This window comes from Rhinolophus sinicus, chromosome 4, assembly GCF_057876585.1.
Source record: "Rhinolophus sinicus isolate RSI-liver-muscle chromosome 4, RSI-T2T, whole genome shotgun sequence".
In the NCBI taxonomy this organism is placed as follows: domain Eukaryota; kingdom Metazoa; phylum Chordata; class Mammalia; order Chiroptera; family Rhinolophidae; genus Rhinolophus; species Rhinolophus sinicus.
This window is the reverse complement of record NC_142504.1, coordinates 29,016,419-29,033,446: the sequence shown is the minus strand read 5'-3', so window position 1 is coordinate 29,033,446 and position 17,028 is coordinate 29,016,419. Positions and strand designations below refer to the sequence as shown.

The window sequence follows — 17,028 nt, the reverse complement described above, 5'->3', positions numbered from 1 at the left end:
TATGTGTTGCAGTTAGGCACATGTCCAAATGAATTCTAATTTCACTTAACCAGTCCCTGGAAGACTACTGAATTTATTTGAAATCATTAGTCATGAGGATATAAATATATAGTGGATATTTAATAAATGAATCCTAATTTTAGAATATCAAATTTATGAATCTGAGCAATTCTGTGTAATTTGGTGGTAATGAATGAGAGATACAAATTTAAACTTGATAAACCATATACAATTTTCATAACTCTAAAACGACAAGTGCTTTTACTATTTAACCAGTCTTGAAGTTAGTGATTCCTTCTTAACAAATGAAAAGACTGCAAATTTTTCTGAATATTACAACTATTTTTAGAGGAATTTTTAAAATATCACAAATATGTCAGTCTATATTTCTAAGGTAGTACTATGATTTTAAAGAAGGTATTTTTAAATTTGTCAAATACATATCAATAATAAACTTAAAACTACAGCATTAAATACAATAAAATAAAAATACTTTATCAGAATTGCTTTGGAATCTCAGCACCGCTTATATTTCATGCAATTACCTCAAACTCACTGTAACTACACAACCTGGTGAAATCTCTTCTCTGGTTTCAAAGTCACTGTTGACCCTTTGTCCTTGTTCTTCTATCCTTACAAACTGCTGGGAAGTGTTTCCAAGTCTCTTCGAGCTGGACTACCTTGTCCTTCGTTATTGCAGAAATCCTGTCCAAACTTCACATTAGAGCTGTGATTATTGATCTCTCCTTAAGCCTTTTGTTCAGCCTCTATCGTTCACCCACTTCTAAGAGCTATTAATAAACATATTTTTTACCAATCATAGGGCATCCCCTTCAACTTCCTTTATATATCCCGTAGTTTCATCAGAAACTTTTATTTTTCTGAGCTTATCTCTCACCCTCCTCTCGACAATGCCACGTTTGCTGTAATGCCTCAGTCAGAAAATAGCCATTTCATAGGACCTAGTGTGTGCATACTTGGTGCCAAACTCTGTACTAGATGCTGAGAACATTGTGGCAAATAAAATAAGCACGTCCTGGTGGAACTGGCAGTCTAGTGGGAACAACAGCTATTAAACAAGTGAGTGCATATAATTAAATGATTGCAAATGTGTCAGGTGCTTTGGAGAAGATTGTAGGGGGGCATGGGTTCTCTTGGGGGAGTTTTGAGACAGTGAGGTTGGAGCTGAGATGTGAAAATTGAGTACATAATAGCTAGTTGAGGAACATTTCAAAGAATGGGCCTTGCTCTTTCCATCATCACTTCTACACTGTGATCAAGCAAATTCTCCTGCTTTTTAGCCATGCCACCGGCTCACTCTCACCAGGATGCTTCTTCCTTCAGTGGGCGTTTGCCGTGTAACACCTTTCAGATTTTGTGCCATCGACCTGTTTTGGAGCTCCAGAGGTCAATATCCCCCAGCTGTTAGATTAGGATCTACCAGTATCTGGCCCTCAGAGTCTGATTTGTGCACTGCCTCCTACCCTGTTACTCTCTTTTCTTTTTTCCCTTAACTCTTCCGATTTGGTGGGATTTCTATGGGAAAAAGAAGGACCAGCCAGCAGTGGGGACCTCAGTTTATTTGTTGATTTGAACCCCTTCCCCCAAACACCTGGATTTCATTGTCAGCTTCCCTCTGCATCCTAGTGACATCAGGGCTTAAGGGGATTGAAAAATGTCTCTTCTTCAGAGGAAGTTTAGGTATTTTGCTTTCAATCATTAAAGGACACACATATTAGCTGTGAAGTTCTGCATAATCTATAATTGTGCTTTATCAGTTTTTCCAGTACTTCATATTTCAGATTTCTTGTTTCAAGTTATTCAAAAATGTCAGTTTTTATAGCCAGTAGTTGAGATTTTTATAAAGCATAGCATATTGACATTCAGTATTACTACTGTCATTACCTGAGAAGGTAAATGCAAACCAGCTTGCAGGTACAGGCCACAGAAACAGCTTGATGTACTAGTACAGAGTGATCAAGTGTGTTCTCCTGGTATATTGGTTATCATTTTTTGTGTGCATTGTATCATTTTAAAGTTCATTGTAACGGGACAGCCGGTCAAACCATTTCTTACAGCTGGGCACTTTAGTAAGCCCTCACCTACCCTGGAGCAGAGAGAAAGAAAACACACAATTTCTTTATCTTGATTTTTCCTTTTTTCTTTATATATAGATTTATTAAAATGATAACATGAATATGGGATAAAAACTAAATATAACAGCTGTATATAAACACTTATTAGAACAAAACTAAAATGGAAAATACACTATCGACCAGTAGTAGACTTATCTTTAACTTATACCATTTTATTGCTCTAAATAGAGGATAACACATCTTATTTTTAACATGTTTATATTTAATTGTTGTAAAGTACACATAAGTTTTATCATCTTAACCATTTTTAAGTGTACAGTTCAGTATTGTTACGTATACGCAGTGTTGTAAACCAGTCTCCAGATCTCTCTTCATCTTGAAAACTCAAACTGTACCTGTTAAACAACTGTTTATCTGCCCCTCCCTCCTGCCCCTGGTAACAAGCCTTCTGCTTCCTGTCTCTATGAGCTTGACCGTTCTGGGCACCTCATGTAAATGGAATCATACAGTATTTGTCTTTTTGTCGCTGACTTGTTTTACTAGGCATAATGTCTTCAAGGCTCATCCATATTGTACCATATCCTTTTAAGGCTAATAATTTTCCATTGTATGTATACAGTACTTTTGTTTATCCACCTTTTGTTTATCCTCTGGGTTGCTTTTGGCTCTTGTGAATAATGCTGCTATGAACATGGAGGTACAAATATTTCTTCAAGACCCTGCTTTCAGTTCTTTGGGAGCTTACTGAGCCCCAACCTAAGCACTGAGATGCATCCTCTCTAAATATTTAAACAATGTGGGAGGGAAGGAGAGAAGGAGGAAGGGAATAGTTATTTCAAAAATTAGGCGCATGGTAATGTGTCAGCCATGTAAGGTTATCTCAAGTCGGCCTCAGTGTTTCTCAGTGTTGTCCATGAACCCCCTGCGTTAGAACCTCTTGGAATGCTTGCTAGAATTTTAGATTCTTAGGCCCTTCACCAAACTTTGCAAGTTTGAATCTCTTGTGAGACGCAGGAATTTGCACCCCAGGTGATTCTTACACACACTGAAATGTGAGCTGCACTGCCCCACTGCAAGCAGATGTCCCAGAAATTTCCTCTGTTTATGCATATGAAGGCCCTGCTCTCTGTTAACTTTCAGCCCCTGCTTTCCTTTGGGGCACACTCATCCCAGGCTAGCCCATGATTCCCTTTCTTTCCCACTCTGTCTGTATATTGTAGCCCAATTAAAAGTTCCCTAAATTTAGCAAAGACTGGCCAGGCCTGAGTTTGCAACCCTAAACTTTGATCCAGGCCCTTTCAGGGTCCTTCCTCAGGATGGTAATTGGTGATTCACTGTTGCTGTCTGCCTGCTCCTAGTCAGTGGACCAGTGAAGGGGTTAGGACTTCCTCCCTCAGGCCTCGCTGCTCCTGAGTTCTTAAAGGGACCAAATCTCTTTTCTTACACGAACACTTTAAATATGGCATAGTAGCCTGTGACCCTCAGGACGAATGGAACACATTTATATCTTATAACCGATGACAAGTGCGCTATCTATAGCTTCAGTGAAACCAACCAGCTTCTTTTGCATTTTGAAATCAAGCTCTCTGAATTCACCTAGTTATCATCACATCCTGCCACCTCGTCATGTCTGCCATGTGTGGCTTTGCTTCTAATTGTCATCTGTAATTTGCGAGTGATGCATTTGTCTAACATCAACTTTTCTTCAAATAATGTTGGTGCCTTTTCAGAAGTATTCTCTTCAGACTTTTGTGTGACACAAGAGCAGGTTTAATATTTGACTTCCATTAAAAGTAATAATATTGGCTAATATACTTTTTATTTTTTTAATGAAGGGAACAAGGGCAAAAAAAAAAAAAAGCCCTCATAAGGAAACTTGTTTTGTTATAGTTGGCCACTTGTTTTCATAGTGTGCTCCATACAAGTTTCTATTCCTTAACTGACTTGGTACTCTCATAATTTTTAGTTTTTAGCTCATTTTTACATCCAAATTTCATGATTTTCATTTCCTTGTTTGAAATCCAGTTTGTAAATGCTGTGAGGGCAGAGATGGTATTGCTCTGGTTCACATGGTGCCCAACGTGATATATGGCACATAGTAGGTGCTTCACAAATGTTTGTGGAGTGAGTGAAATTTAACTTGAAGCTGATGGCAATATATTTCATATACTGCTAAACATTTTCTTTGCAGTTTTCTGTTGTACTACAACTCTTTCATCAATCTATGAACTAAATTTCCTTTTTTTTTAATTAAAGTTTATTGGGGTGACAATGGTTAGTAAAGTTACATAAGTTTCAGGTGTACAATTCTGTAATATATCCTCTAGATAGCACACTGTGTGTAATGAACTAAATTTCAAGAGAATGAGAAGCTTACCTACCTAATATCTCTGGTTGGACCAATTGATGCTGCAGGTGAAAACACAACATTTGATCTCCTGGGGTCACTTCTTTCTCTGTTGAAAACTGACTGAGCAGAACTCCTAACGCCAACCATTAATTTCACAAGTTTATTCTATTGTTTGGAAAGGAGACTGAACCCGCGTAGTGTGAGTGACTTGATGCCAATAGATTTCCAACCTCGCTTTGCATTATTGGTGATGGATCAGTGCCATCATCTTCACCCACAACAGACAGCACATTTGAGTCTTTGTTTCAAGATGCCAGATGACCTGGTAGAGTGAGCCTTATTTTTTTTCCTCTTTACAAATTGAGGCTTCAAGCTGTGCGCACTGAAAATCCTTCCCGTGTCAGTTCTGTTTGTTTTCAGCAGAGCCTGTAGAACCTGTCGTCAGGGGACCGCTCAGAGCAGTCCTCGTAGAGAGTTCTTTCAGAAGCATTTTGGGATCTAGGGTCAGGAATGGTTGGCCCACCTCACTCTCGCAGTATATAAATTTACTCTGATTTAGGAAAGATTAACAAAAAAACTTTTGACGGCAGATTTGTACAGCACGATACAGGATTGTACAAACGTACAGGGACAAAATGAACTCAGCCTTTTGTGTTGCTAGTCTCCAGCCTACAAGTAAGAATGCCTAGACTTAACTGCTTAATATAGTGTTAAATGCTTAAATGATGTTTTTGGATTGCTTTAAGATCTTCCAGGAAAATTATTACCCATAGCTACAAAGTAACAAGACTCAGACCTAAAGACATCTGTGGAATTCCAGGACAAGTTAATTAAGAGCAGGCCCGTAGGACTATAAGTGTGTCTGACCTCAGTTAGATTCGCTGGTATTCTTACTTCCCTGAGTAAAATGCTTTTAGGTATTCAGTGTGACCCTAACGTTTTAAAGTAGCCAGCATGGTTTTTACCTCTGTGATTTTAATAGCAGTCATAAGGTAAAACTCTAACATGATGCCTAAAAGTTGTATATAACTATGTATTAAAATTAAGATTTCCACTAATAGCTCATAAAATAGATTGCCTATTCTATTGAACTCTTAAATTTTTCTTCATATTTTAACAAACATTTATCATTTTTCTAGAAGCCCTTATTGGGGGTGATAAGGGGGAGAGAGAGAGAGAGAGAGAGAGAGAGAGAGAGAGAGAGAGAGAGAGAGAGAGAGAAGAATTATATTTCTTATTGCCCCTTCCTGCCATACTGTCAAATCAACAGATGTTTATCAGGAGTATTCACTTCATTATCAGAATGATGCCAGTGTATTAGTTGTATTCTATTCTTAGCGAATTTTGTGTGTAGAAATTTTGGAATGCTAAATTAATAGGCTCTTGGTGCCATTTTAATTTGCTTTTCTTTGATTCCTAGTCAGCTTGAACCTTTTCTCCTACATTTGTTTGCTAACTGCATTCCTCCCTGTATGGTTTAGCTGTTCCTACTCTGGCTCATTGTGTGTGTGTGTGTGTGTGTGTGTGTGTGTGTGTGTGTGTGTGGGGTTATAACAGTTGTCATCAGAATCCTGTCCTGACAGCAGCAGCTCTTGGGCAGGACACATCTTCAGCAAGCAGCACTTTTGCTCTATTCCTCCTTTATTATGGTGGGAGTAAGTGGACAGTATTAGGAAAAGTGGAAGAGCAAACTAAAGTGAGCTGGGGAAGACTTAAATATAAAGTGTATCAAGCTAAGTTGGATAAATTAACTGAAGTTTTAATAAGTAATGGGAAGCCCCATATTAGTAATGATTTGGTATTGTCAGTAGACTTGGATTTTAACACCAAGTCTGACATTCCTTTTTTTTTTTTTTAAGATTTTATTGGGGAAGGGGGACAGGACTTTATTGGGGAACAGTGTGTACTTCCAGGCCTTTTTTCCAAGTCAAGTTGTTGTCCTTTCAATCTTAGTTGTGGAGGGCGCAGCTCAGCTCCAGGTCCAGTTGCCGTTGTTAGTTGCAGGGGGCACAGCCCACCATCCCTTGCGGGAGTCGAGGAGTCGAACCGCCAACCTTGTGGTTGAGAGGACGCGCTCCAACCAACTGTGCCATTCTTAAGTGGATACAATAAAGCCAACTTCACAGCACAGCCGTGAGCACTAAATGAGATTACACGGGAGGGCCCCTCCTAGCACCTCTGAGATAGTGACAACAGCTACATGACAAAGGTACAACAGCAGTTGACACCAACACAAAACCTCTGTCTTTCCCCAACTCCTATCCCTTCTTCTCTGCAATTAGGGTTTAACATGTTTTCTCATTTAGCCTTTATAACAACCTTATTGTTTATTATTATTCCCATTTTTTAGATGAGGAAATTGAGACTCTGAGAAGTTAAGTAACTTGCACAAGGTCATGGACTGGGTAAAGGATTTGGGTCGAGATCTGTCAGATTCCAAAGCCATTCTCTGGCCAAAGTGCCAGGCTACCTAGTGTAATGAGTGTGTGACTGAAGGATGAAAAGGAGTTAATGGGGTGACCATCCCACCATTCTTTCCACTACTTCACTTGGTGAATGACTAATAAGCAAACACTCCCAGAGGGTATTTGAATTTTCAAAGAGGAGCTCATTAACTCTAATGAATCTCTCTAATTGGTGAAATTTGTGGGGGAGATATTTCTGAGCACTGGGGTTTTCTCCTGTCTTCAAGGTGCTTGGCTATCCTTTTCTCCTCTGTAGATTATCAACTGTTCTGGCGTCAAGAATTGTGTAGTAGAATAGTCACATGATGCTGATCTGGCCCAAATGCAACTGAATGGATGAACAGGGAGTTGTGAAAAGAATCATCTAAAGGAAAGTAACTGTGGGGTAGTATTGTGTAAAATGAATGTGCAAGAGTTAAGTAACAAATTTGGCGATGTTGAGGGTCTTCTAAAGAGTCAGGTAAAAATAATACATTTCATAATCAAATCTAACTTTGGAAATGTTATATCAGCATTTTCCATAGTATGTTCCTAGACCTCTTCAAGGTGTTCATTAGGTGAATAAAATGACTTCTTAGTCAAACATGTTATAAAAAAAAATTTTTTTTTAAAATTTCTTTGCTAAAGAATTTCTCAGCGCCTTTAATATGTTAAAGTGCATTGGGCTTTCAGCTTCTGGCCTGGGAGACCACGGTGAAGCTTTCTTTGGTCATCCTGAGCCCTGTTCATCCAACACCAGCAGCCTCCACCACGCCGCCAAAGTTCCAAGGACATCAAAGTCGTATACCTGAGGTGCACCGGTGGGGAAAGTGCCACGTCTGCCCTAGACCCCAAGATCGGCACCCTGGGTCTGTCTCCAAAAAAGTGATGACTCGCCAAAGCAACCAGTGACTCTGAGAATTACGGTGAAGCTGACCATGCAGAACAGATCGGCCCAGATTGAGGTGGTACCTTCTGCCTCCGCCCCGGTCATCAAAGCCCTCAAAGAACCTCCAAGAGACAGAAAGAAGCAAAAAAAGAGAAAAAAAGAAAACCAATAAGCACAGTGGAAATATCACTTTTGATGAGATTGTCAACATTGCTCAACAGATGTGACACCAATGTTTAGCTAGAGAACTCTCAGGAACCACTAAAGAGATGTTGGGGACCGCCCAGTGTGGGCTGCAATGTTGATGTCCGCCACCCTCATGACATCACAGATGACATCATCCGTGGTGCCTGCCATGGAATGCCCAGCTAGTTAAGAACTACAGAGAAAACATTTCCATTAAAAATCATTTGACAACAAAAATAAAATGCATTGGAAATCAACTGAAGGGGAACACATTCTAGGTTCTTCACATAATTTTGACTGAAAAAAATATTTAGAAATATTTTTTCCAGGTGAACCCCTTGAAACTAGTGTTTTGTAGACTGCATTCTCAGATAGGGATTTCTAGATAATTCCTCTCTAATCAAAGAAAATAGTTTTCTGTATTAACAACTTTTCGTTGCAGGCAGTATGCAACCCTGTCCACACCAGCCCATTTCCAGTCTTGTTGGACTCTAGGGCAGTCCAAGAATAACACCTCTTTTCCCCAGATAAGATCTGAGCAATTTACAAGCAAAAACAAAGAAAAAAAGATGGAGACCCAATTCTCATCTTTATTGCCTATAAAGCTAGTGTTGAAGAATGTGACTTCTATCAAGGAGCAAATAGGTTTCCTAATCCCAATCCCAGAATCACATTGAGCTCCATCCAGTTACAGGATATGCGAGGCTGGGGCAGCCTCCCCCAAGGTCCCTGTGGGAGGTCATTTCAGACAGTCCTGTGTTCTATGTTATCCTCCCATTCTCGGAGGGAAGAGGAAGAGGCAGAACCATGCAGCCACATCCTCCCAAATCACCAGCCCATGGACGGGAGAGTGGAGGGAGGCCTGGTGTGGGTGTTACCTGAGCTTCCTCCATCCTGAAGGAGACCTAACGAGTGAGGTCACTTCCTCCCTCATCCACTACCAACCCCTCCACCGAAACAAGTCTCCTATGGCTGACCCAAATAGGCATCTAGGTTCCCTCCAGTCACTGGGGAGTTCTTTCTATCTTTCCTTACTCCTAGTGCTCACCCCTACACTACCGTTTCTCCTCTCCCTCAGCCCACTTCACACAGGAGAATGGGATCATGATGATGTTCTAATCACTGTCCCTTTCTCATCTCCTTGTAGAATTCAAACATGACTCAGCTTTTTATCCCTGGAAAGGTGGAGTACATATATTCTCTAAAACAGGGCTCCGGAAACTACAGCCTGACACCTGTTTTGGTAAATGAATTTTATGGGCACCCAGGAACACTCATTGATTTTTATATTGTCTGTGGCTGCTCTCAACGACGATGGTAGAGTCCAAAACTTGTGACCGAGACCACATGGCGCACAAGGCCTAAAATAGTTACTATCTACGCGACCTTTACAGAAAAAAGTTGCCAATCCCTAATCTAAAATATAGATGAATTTCCCTTCAGTCTAAGTTCTGAAAGAGCTTCATTAATGTGTATATGTAGCTTTTATCATTTACTCACTCTAAATAAAAACTACATTTTAAACCAAGAAAATCACATGGTTGTAGTATAAGAGAGATTTTTACCTCTTCTAAAATTGTGTCTATCCTTACAATCTTCTGGAAAAGTATCAAAGGGCTTGTGTGTTTGCTTTGAAGGGCCAGAAGGAAGGACAGAGGCTTGCCCTGGCCAGCCATATGTGGTATCATCAGCAGAAAGAAAGATCAGATAATGGATGGGGCCTATGGGAGAAAAAGGGAGTAGAGAGGTGTGCAGGGGCCCAGGGAGTTGGACCAGCACAAGATCCTGTCTTCAGAGAGTGGGAGCCCTGGGCTCTTCTCTTCATAGCCTGTTCCCTAACTCAGAGATCTGATTCCTCCCACCTTAGCCCCCACCCCTCAGAACCTTCCACAGAATCCCAGGAGATGTCAGGAGACTGGGTGCTGCTCCCACTGAGACTGCCTTCTACCTGGGAGACCTTGGACATGTCACTGAATGCTCCGCCCCTTAGAGTTCACTCACCTGTAAACTGGGGGGTTGGAAGTGAAGGATGTCTTACTGAGCCACAGTGAGAATCAAATATTGTATAAAAAAGGCTTTATGAAATGTAAAGTACTGTGAAAATGTTGGTTGTTTCTATTTTTTTTTTAAATAGCTGACTTGCACGTGAAATTTTCGACTCTATCCAGATATAAATTAGAATTAACTGATGTTTGAAAACCGAAGTACCTTATTTCACATTGGTCACATGCATCTTTATTTATTATTCAAGTATCTAATTTTCATGTGGGTTATAAAAAATAGGTAAAGTAACTGAATTTTTACCATGATAGAATGATTCTTCAATGGGAGAAAAAAAAAACTTCAAAAATCGTATTTCTCTGTGACCTGTTTTTGGTCTTTTTTCTGTTTGTCATTTGTGTAGTTTTCATTTTGTGCCTTTGTTTATACAGAATAATCTTGCAGATGGCATTTTTCCTTGTAATCAGTCCTATCTGAGTCATCGACAGACATGGCATTTCAGTAAATAGTGATTCGACAATCGCTTCCAGGCAGATGTGTTGTGTGATATCAGCAACACTGGCTAATAACCTTTCTGGTTATTCAGGCAGTAGGGAGAGATAAAGTTTTGTATAAATACCTCGGAATCAGAAAATGGCAAAAGAAACCCATTAAATGCTTTTAGCCAAATACAGTGTGTGGCTATGGGATGGAACAATAATCATTTTAAAAGGTAAAAAAAAAAAATCTTTCATATTGAGTGATACATAATTTTCTTACGAACATCATGCGTGGGAATCATGAAACACACCTCGACCTCATTTTTACAGACTTGAATCCTTGGTTGTTCATGCTGCCATGGTCTCCACCTCTAAACTCCTTATGCCTTGATTTTGCCACCTCTAAATTGGGGGTTGATTATCTGATCCCTAACTTTCAGAGAGAAGCTGGATTTCTAAAAATCAGCCTCTTTTCGATATGCAAATAAATGGTCAGTTTAAATAATTGCTTAAAAAAATCACTCAAAATGGTTTTGTGAGAGTCTAGGTCACAAGAATAGGTTGTTGGTTTTTTTTGTTTTTTTTTTTTCACTTAACGATTATTAACTTTATAATCCTATAGCTATAACACAAAAGTTCCTACTGCTTTTGTTTCAATATGATTTTTTAAGTCATTAACTGTTTTTAAAATTTAGTAAGTTATACCACAATTATGGATCACTAGTAACAATACATTATAGTGGTATTTAATGAATTTGCCATTTAAGTTTTACAAATATGTTTTAGAAGAAAGAGACTAAATATATGCTCAAATACAGTTTTTATTACATACCATTTATATTCATCACAGTTTTATAGACTGGAAGCTATAAAGTGAAGTTCACTAATTTATTCTGCTAGTATTTGTTGAACACCTATTATGTGCTGGGTCCTGCCTAGCAATTATGTTACACATAGCTAAGAACAAAGTTTATAGGCTGGAATAAACATTTTGGGGAGTTAACTTAAAGTAAAATACCTATCTTAAGTAAGTAAACTACCAATTTAATTCTTCATGATTTTAGAATTGAACAGAATTTTCCTTTATAATTTTCATGAGGCTCTTCCTTGATTATAGCCATTGTAAACTAAACTTTTGTGTTTCATATGGAAAAGTTAAGCTCAGCCAAGACTTTCATACTTTATCTCCAGTCAAGACTTGGGACCTTCCTTATGTTAACAAATTCCTAACCTTTAGTGTCAGCCACGTCATCATCTGTGAATTTTGTAACCTCACCCGTTGTAGAAATTCCTGAGCTGGCTTAAATTTATGGGAAGTGCAGTTTACAATTTACTAAGTTAACCTCTCATTGTGCTTTAAAGAAGGAGGATAATTGTTTCTTTACTTACCATGTGTTAATCACAGATCATTTGTGCTAATAATATAGGTCATTAATAAATTAAATTATGCTTATACTTATCTGACTATGTTTATGGTTATCCTATGTCTCTGGAGCCAGTCTAGTCACCAACTTCACTGAGTAATATAATCCACCCAGGTACCAGCCTTAGGAATCAAAATATTAACTGAAGGCTAATTTATGAATTTGTTTATAGTTCTTTCCTGCTGTAAAGTTTGTTTGACATTGGTTAATTATTACATACAACATATCTACCTACGCTAAAGCAAATCCGCAGAGACACAAAAACTTACAGAGTAATCCTTATTATAAAACTAATTTGGGGGACAGTTATTTATATTATAAATACTTTTATTTGAAAATAATTTGCCTTATTTTTAAGTTGTAAGCCTTCCTAGTTTACTTCACATATGACTTGATTTACAAATGTGAATTCACTTGATTTTTGCAGAGTAAACCTGTATAAAGCAGGATACATTTCTGGTTTAGGTTGTATGTATATATATTTATGGATGATTTATGGGACCTCTATAAAATTACTGCTGTTAAAAACCAACTTATTTTCTTTGTAACAAAGGAAATAGTAGTCGACTCCATAATGTGAAACATATAATAACAAAAGATATTTCAAATAAATAGATCATTGGGCCTTAATAGTATAGTAAAAAAAAAAAAAATTTTTGTTTTGTTTTTTCTTTTGCTTCTCAGGAGAGACAGCAAATGAGCGAAGAATGGAAGCAAGAGGTGAAACTTCAGATGTAGAAGGCAGTCAACCTTTGGAGGTAAGTGAAACTCAGTGAGTCCACTTTGGGCTAAAGCTGAACAAGTCATGAAGATTATATATTTCTCTGAGGATAAATAGTAACTTCCACTCTTGCCATGCAGACAGGTGTCTCGATACCAAGGAACAGGTGACCTACTCAAAGTCAGGGGATGACAGTAGAGGGAGTGACTTCCCAAGTGCTAAGCTTTTCCTTGTGCTGGAAATGGAAACTTTATGTTGGGGGGGGGGGGGAAGAGGAGTAGAACACTCAAGTTAAAACATTTGAATTATTTTTAAGTGATTATTTTCTAATACATTTGACTAAATAGATAAGATATGAGCATATAAAGAAAGGTTTAAAAATAATCTATTCAGAACTATATTACATTACCATTTCCAACATCAAAATGCAGTGCTTGACATTGTTTAGTAGAAAGATTAGGGTTCTTTTCCACGTGGGACAACTATTTGCTCTTTGAGGGTACTTGAAAATGTCGTTAAGGTACTTTCATATACTGGGAAGAAAAATACTAACATTCTGTAATCGCTAAAATGATCATTTAAAATTTAGGGAGAGTGTTAATTGTTAGAGTAGAAGGGATAACCATGAATTTTGAGACTTTCTACCCCTCTACTTGTAGCACTGAGGGTATTAGTGTTTACAGCTGAAGTGGGGTCCGGGACCTGGCCTGTTCGGTTCATCACCACATCGCCAAAGCCTAGGACAAGTAGACAGTCAAAATGTTTGGTTGAATGAATGAATGAATATAATCATGAACTGTAAATAGAAAGTAATTTGTATTTTAAGAAGAGCGATCTTTATTTTTTTATATTCAGATTTTCCACAATGAGCAAATACTTTATAACCAAGAAAAAAACTTATTTAAAGAGGTGATGTAGGAAGTAAATTGGTGTAGAGGAAGAAAGAGTCATCTTTCCCATAAAACTGTATGTTCATTTTAAATGTGTGCATGCAACACATTTATTAAGCACTGACTGTATTCGAGGTGCTGTGTATATAGTGGGGACAAAAAGAGATACAAGGACAAAGAAATATATCCAGTCTCCACATTGAAGCAACGTGACCTTTTTTATTTATTCAAACATTTAGTGAGTGCTGACACTTGTAGCATCTTGGATAGGGAATAAAGGTTGATGTATTTGAAGTCTGGGAAAGAACCAGCAGGATGGTTTAGAAACCATCCAGGATTACTGAATTTAATTGCTTAGTTATGTGATTCACAGGAAATGTCTGTGGTACTCTGTTATTGTTCAAAGTTGATTCATTGATAGAAACACTTCCAAGATTAATTCTTAGGGAAAGAAGCTTCTGAGCTTATGATTCTCCCATATTTCAAACTAGCTCATTATTGTGCTGCTTTCTAGTCTCTCCATTATACAATCCATTCTTATTCATAAAGAGTAGATTTACTCATATAAACTCCTGCTATAACAGGTATTTGAAAAATGCCTTCTATTCGAATAGGTGCTGGGCACTCAGAGGGCAGTGTTTACTATGAAAGAGCTTACTTATGTGGCAAAAAAGAAATAAGGAGACTGCAAATGAGACCACAGGTTTAAATCACAGCACAAGAGGATAATAATAAAATACTTTTAGAGGCTATGTATGATTTGCCACAGAAAAGCCAAATAATCATTTACCTCAATCTTAAATGTCTAAAATGGAATTCATTATTCTTCTTTCAAGATCAAAAGCTAAAATATTGCTGCTTGTTCCCCACCTTACCCTCACCCCCTAGTCTACCTCGATTAGTCAAGGTGAGTCTGATCCAGTCTTATGAAAATGTCCATTGATAGATAATTGAATACAGAAGATGTAGTACATACAAACAATGGAATATTACTCGGCCATAAGAAAAGATGAAATACTGCCATTTGCGACAACATGGATGGATCTTGAGATTATCATGCTGAGCAAAATAAGTGAGTCAGAAAAAGTCAAGAACCATATGATTTCACTCATATGTGGAATATAAATCTTGAAAGAAACAAACAAATAAGACAAACAAAAACTCGTAGACGCAGACAACAGTTTAGTGGTTACCAGAGGGAAAGGGAGGAGGGGGAATGGTAGAAAAGGAAAAAGGGGGTCAAATATATGGTGATGGAAGGAGAACTGACTCCTGATGACGAACACATAATGCAATATATAGATGATGTATTACAGAATTATACACCTGAAACCTATGTAACTTTACTAACCAATGTCATCCCAGTAAATTAATTTAATGAAAATTAAAAAAAAATCGATGCAGAGGCTGATGACTCCCAAAGTATGTCTCCCCCTAGACTCATGCCCTGAGCTCTAGCCTATGCTAGACTGCTTATGTACCGTTTCACTTACAAGTTTCTAGATGGTTCAGCCTTTACTTAACAAAGGAGAACTATTGATTCCCAGCCCCACCACCCTGCAGTTTCTCTCTGCTTAACTTTCCATTCTCTCTGTTGAATGTCACCATCATATAGTCATTTCGAATCAAAACCTCTGAGGTGCCCCCAGCTCCTTTCTTTTCCTCACTTTCCACATCCAGCCCATGAGTAAGTCCTGTCACCTTTCCCTCTCTGCCCAGAATTTGACCTTTCTCAACATCAGCACTGTTGGAACCCAAATATAAGCCACCACTTTCACCAGGTCTCTCTTCCTCCTTTAAGACCCCCTTAAGTCCACTCTCCACACAAAGACAAAAATATAAATCTGACCACATCACTCTTTGGCTTGAAATCTGCTGGCTACCCACTGTAATTCAAATAAACACTAGGCTCCTGACAGTGGAGGAGCCTAGGAGCTCCAAGGGGCTGCAAGGAGCTCTGTGTGCTTTCCAGTTTTTCTCCACCTCCGTCAAACCCCATCCCATCCGCAGCTGCCTTTCTGCCCCTTGATCATGTGAAGCTCTGTTCCACCTCAGCCTTTGCATTTGCTCTCTGTTCTTTACCAGAGCTTCACTTGGCTGCCTCCTTATTATTCAGGTCTTAGTTCAAGTGTCACTTTTCATGACTACCTCAGCTAAAGTATCCTTCCCTCAGCCACTGTTACATAACCCTGTTTTATTTTCTCCAGCATGTTTACCACTATCTCAGATTATTCATTTGTTTACTGTTTGCCTCCCCTGACTAGAATGAAAACAGACCTTGTTTGCCTAGACTAGTGCCTGGTACATAGAAGGTGCTCAATAAATACATGTTAACTGGTAATTTAGATTTCATTTAATGTCATCTCTGTCTGCCAAGTTAAAGGCCCAAAATTCCCATTTTGATTCATTCTTCTCACCCTCTTAATCAAATCTATCAAGTCCTATTGATTCTACCTCTCAAACATCTTCCATATCCGGTTCCTTACACTCCAACTAGGTCCTCATCTGTTCACTAGACTGTTATTAAACGAGGAGTTTCTTTCCCAAATGTCTTTCTAAAAGAAGAGCAAGTTTTGTTACTTCAGGCCACAGTCTTGAAATCTGCAGAATAAAACTTGAACTCCAAACCCTGTTCAAATGTCACCGCTTTCATGAACTCTTTTCCCTTCTTCCACATCCAGACAGAACTGCAAAGTCCTCTTACTACTACTTGTGTTGTCTGTAAGGAGGAGAGTACACCTTAATCAGACAGTATGTGTGAAATACTGTCACACACGTCGTGTGCCAGAGAGGCCATGTCAATGATTTCTGGATGGATAAATGAATAGATAAGTGGTCCTCTGCAAATGCTGATTTATGAGTAAAGCTCTTCATTAAATTCTGTTTTCCTTCTTATAAGCAGTTATTTTTTTTCCTCTCTGTTAAAAAAATATATATTTCTTAGGAGTTACCCATTTAAAAAATCTGTTAATTTACATTATTTTTGGCACTCTTACAACATTAGCAAGGAAATGTGTAATGATTTCAGTTAGTTTTAAAAAACAGACATACATCTGATTACAAAGTTGTAATTATACCCAGCAGGAAAGACTTTCATTATTTTAATTTTTAATGGCTATACAAGAAATGTTGAAATATTCTTTATAATGAGAACACATTTGGTAAATAAGTACGGGGTTCCGTAAGGATTAAAAGTAATACTCTTAGTTGCCAAAATATAACTCATTTTTCTAAGGACCCTTTGGAGGTGGCTTTTAATATAACAAAATAGGTTTTTTGGTGAATTCAGATAAACATATGGAGGCCTACTACTTTTAAGGAATTGTTGGACAGTCCAATTGGAGGACTAGCCACCTCATTCTGTTCCTTTTTTCCTGTTGCCTTTCTGGGTAAATTTTGGCAGTGAGTGGTCATGACACTGCAGCTACTTAGACCCTTTTGCTTAGGCTAGGAGCCTGTTACATACAGCTCAAGGGGGATAAACCACTGGATTCAAGGGGGGCCTGGTTTTGAGTTTTTGCCTTTATGAATTATCTCTGTAGGAAATA

General features: G+C 38.3%; 1 protein-coding gene across 1 annotated transcript in view; it reads left to right on the top strand.

The window, feature by feature from the left end:
- Window positions 1–17,028, top strand: part of UMAD1 (UBAP1-MVB12-associated (UMA) domain containing 1) — a 191,612-nt gene that overhangs the window by 117,427 nt on the left and 57,157 nt on the right. Inside the window, exon 3 of the mRNA XM_019729780.3 lies at window positions 12,554–12,627. Coding sequence (XP_019585339.1) covers window positions 12,554–12,627 — 74 coding nt within the window. The remainder of the gene's footprint in view (window positions 1–12,553; window positions 12,628–17,028) is intronic.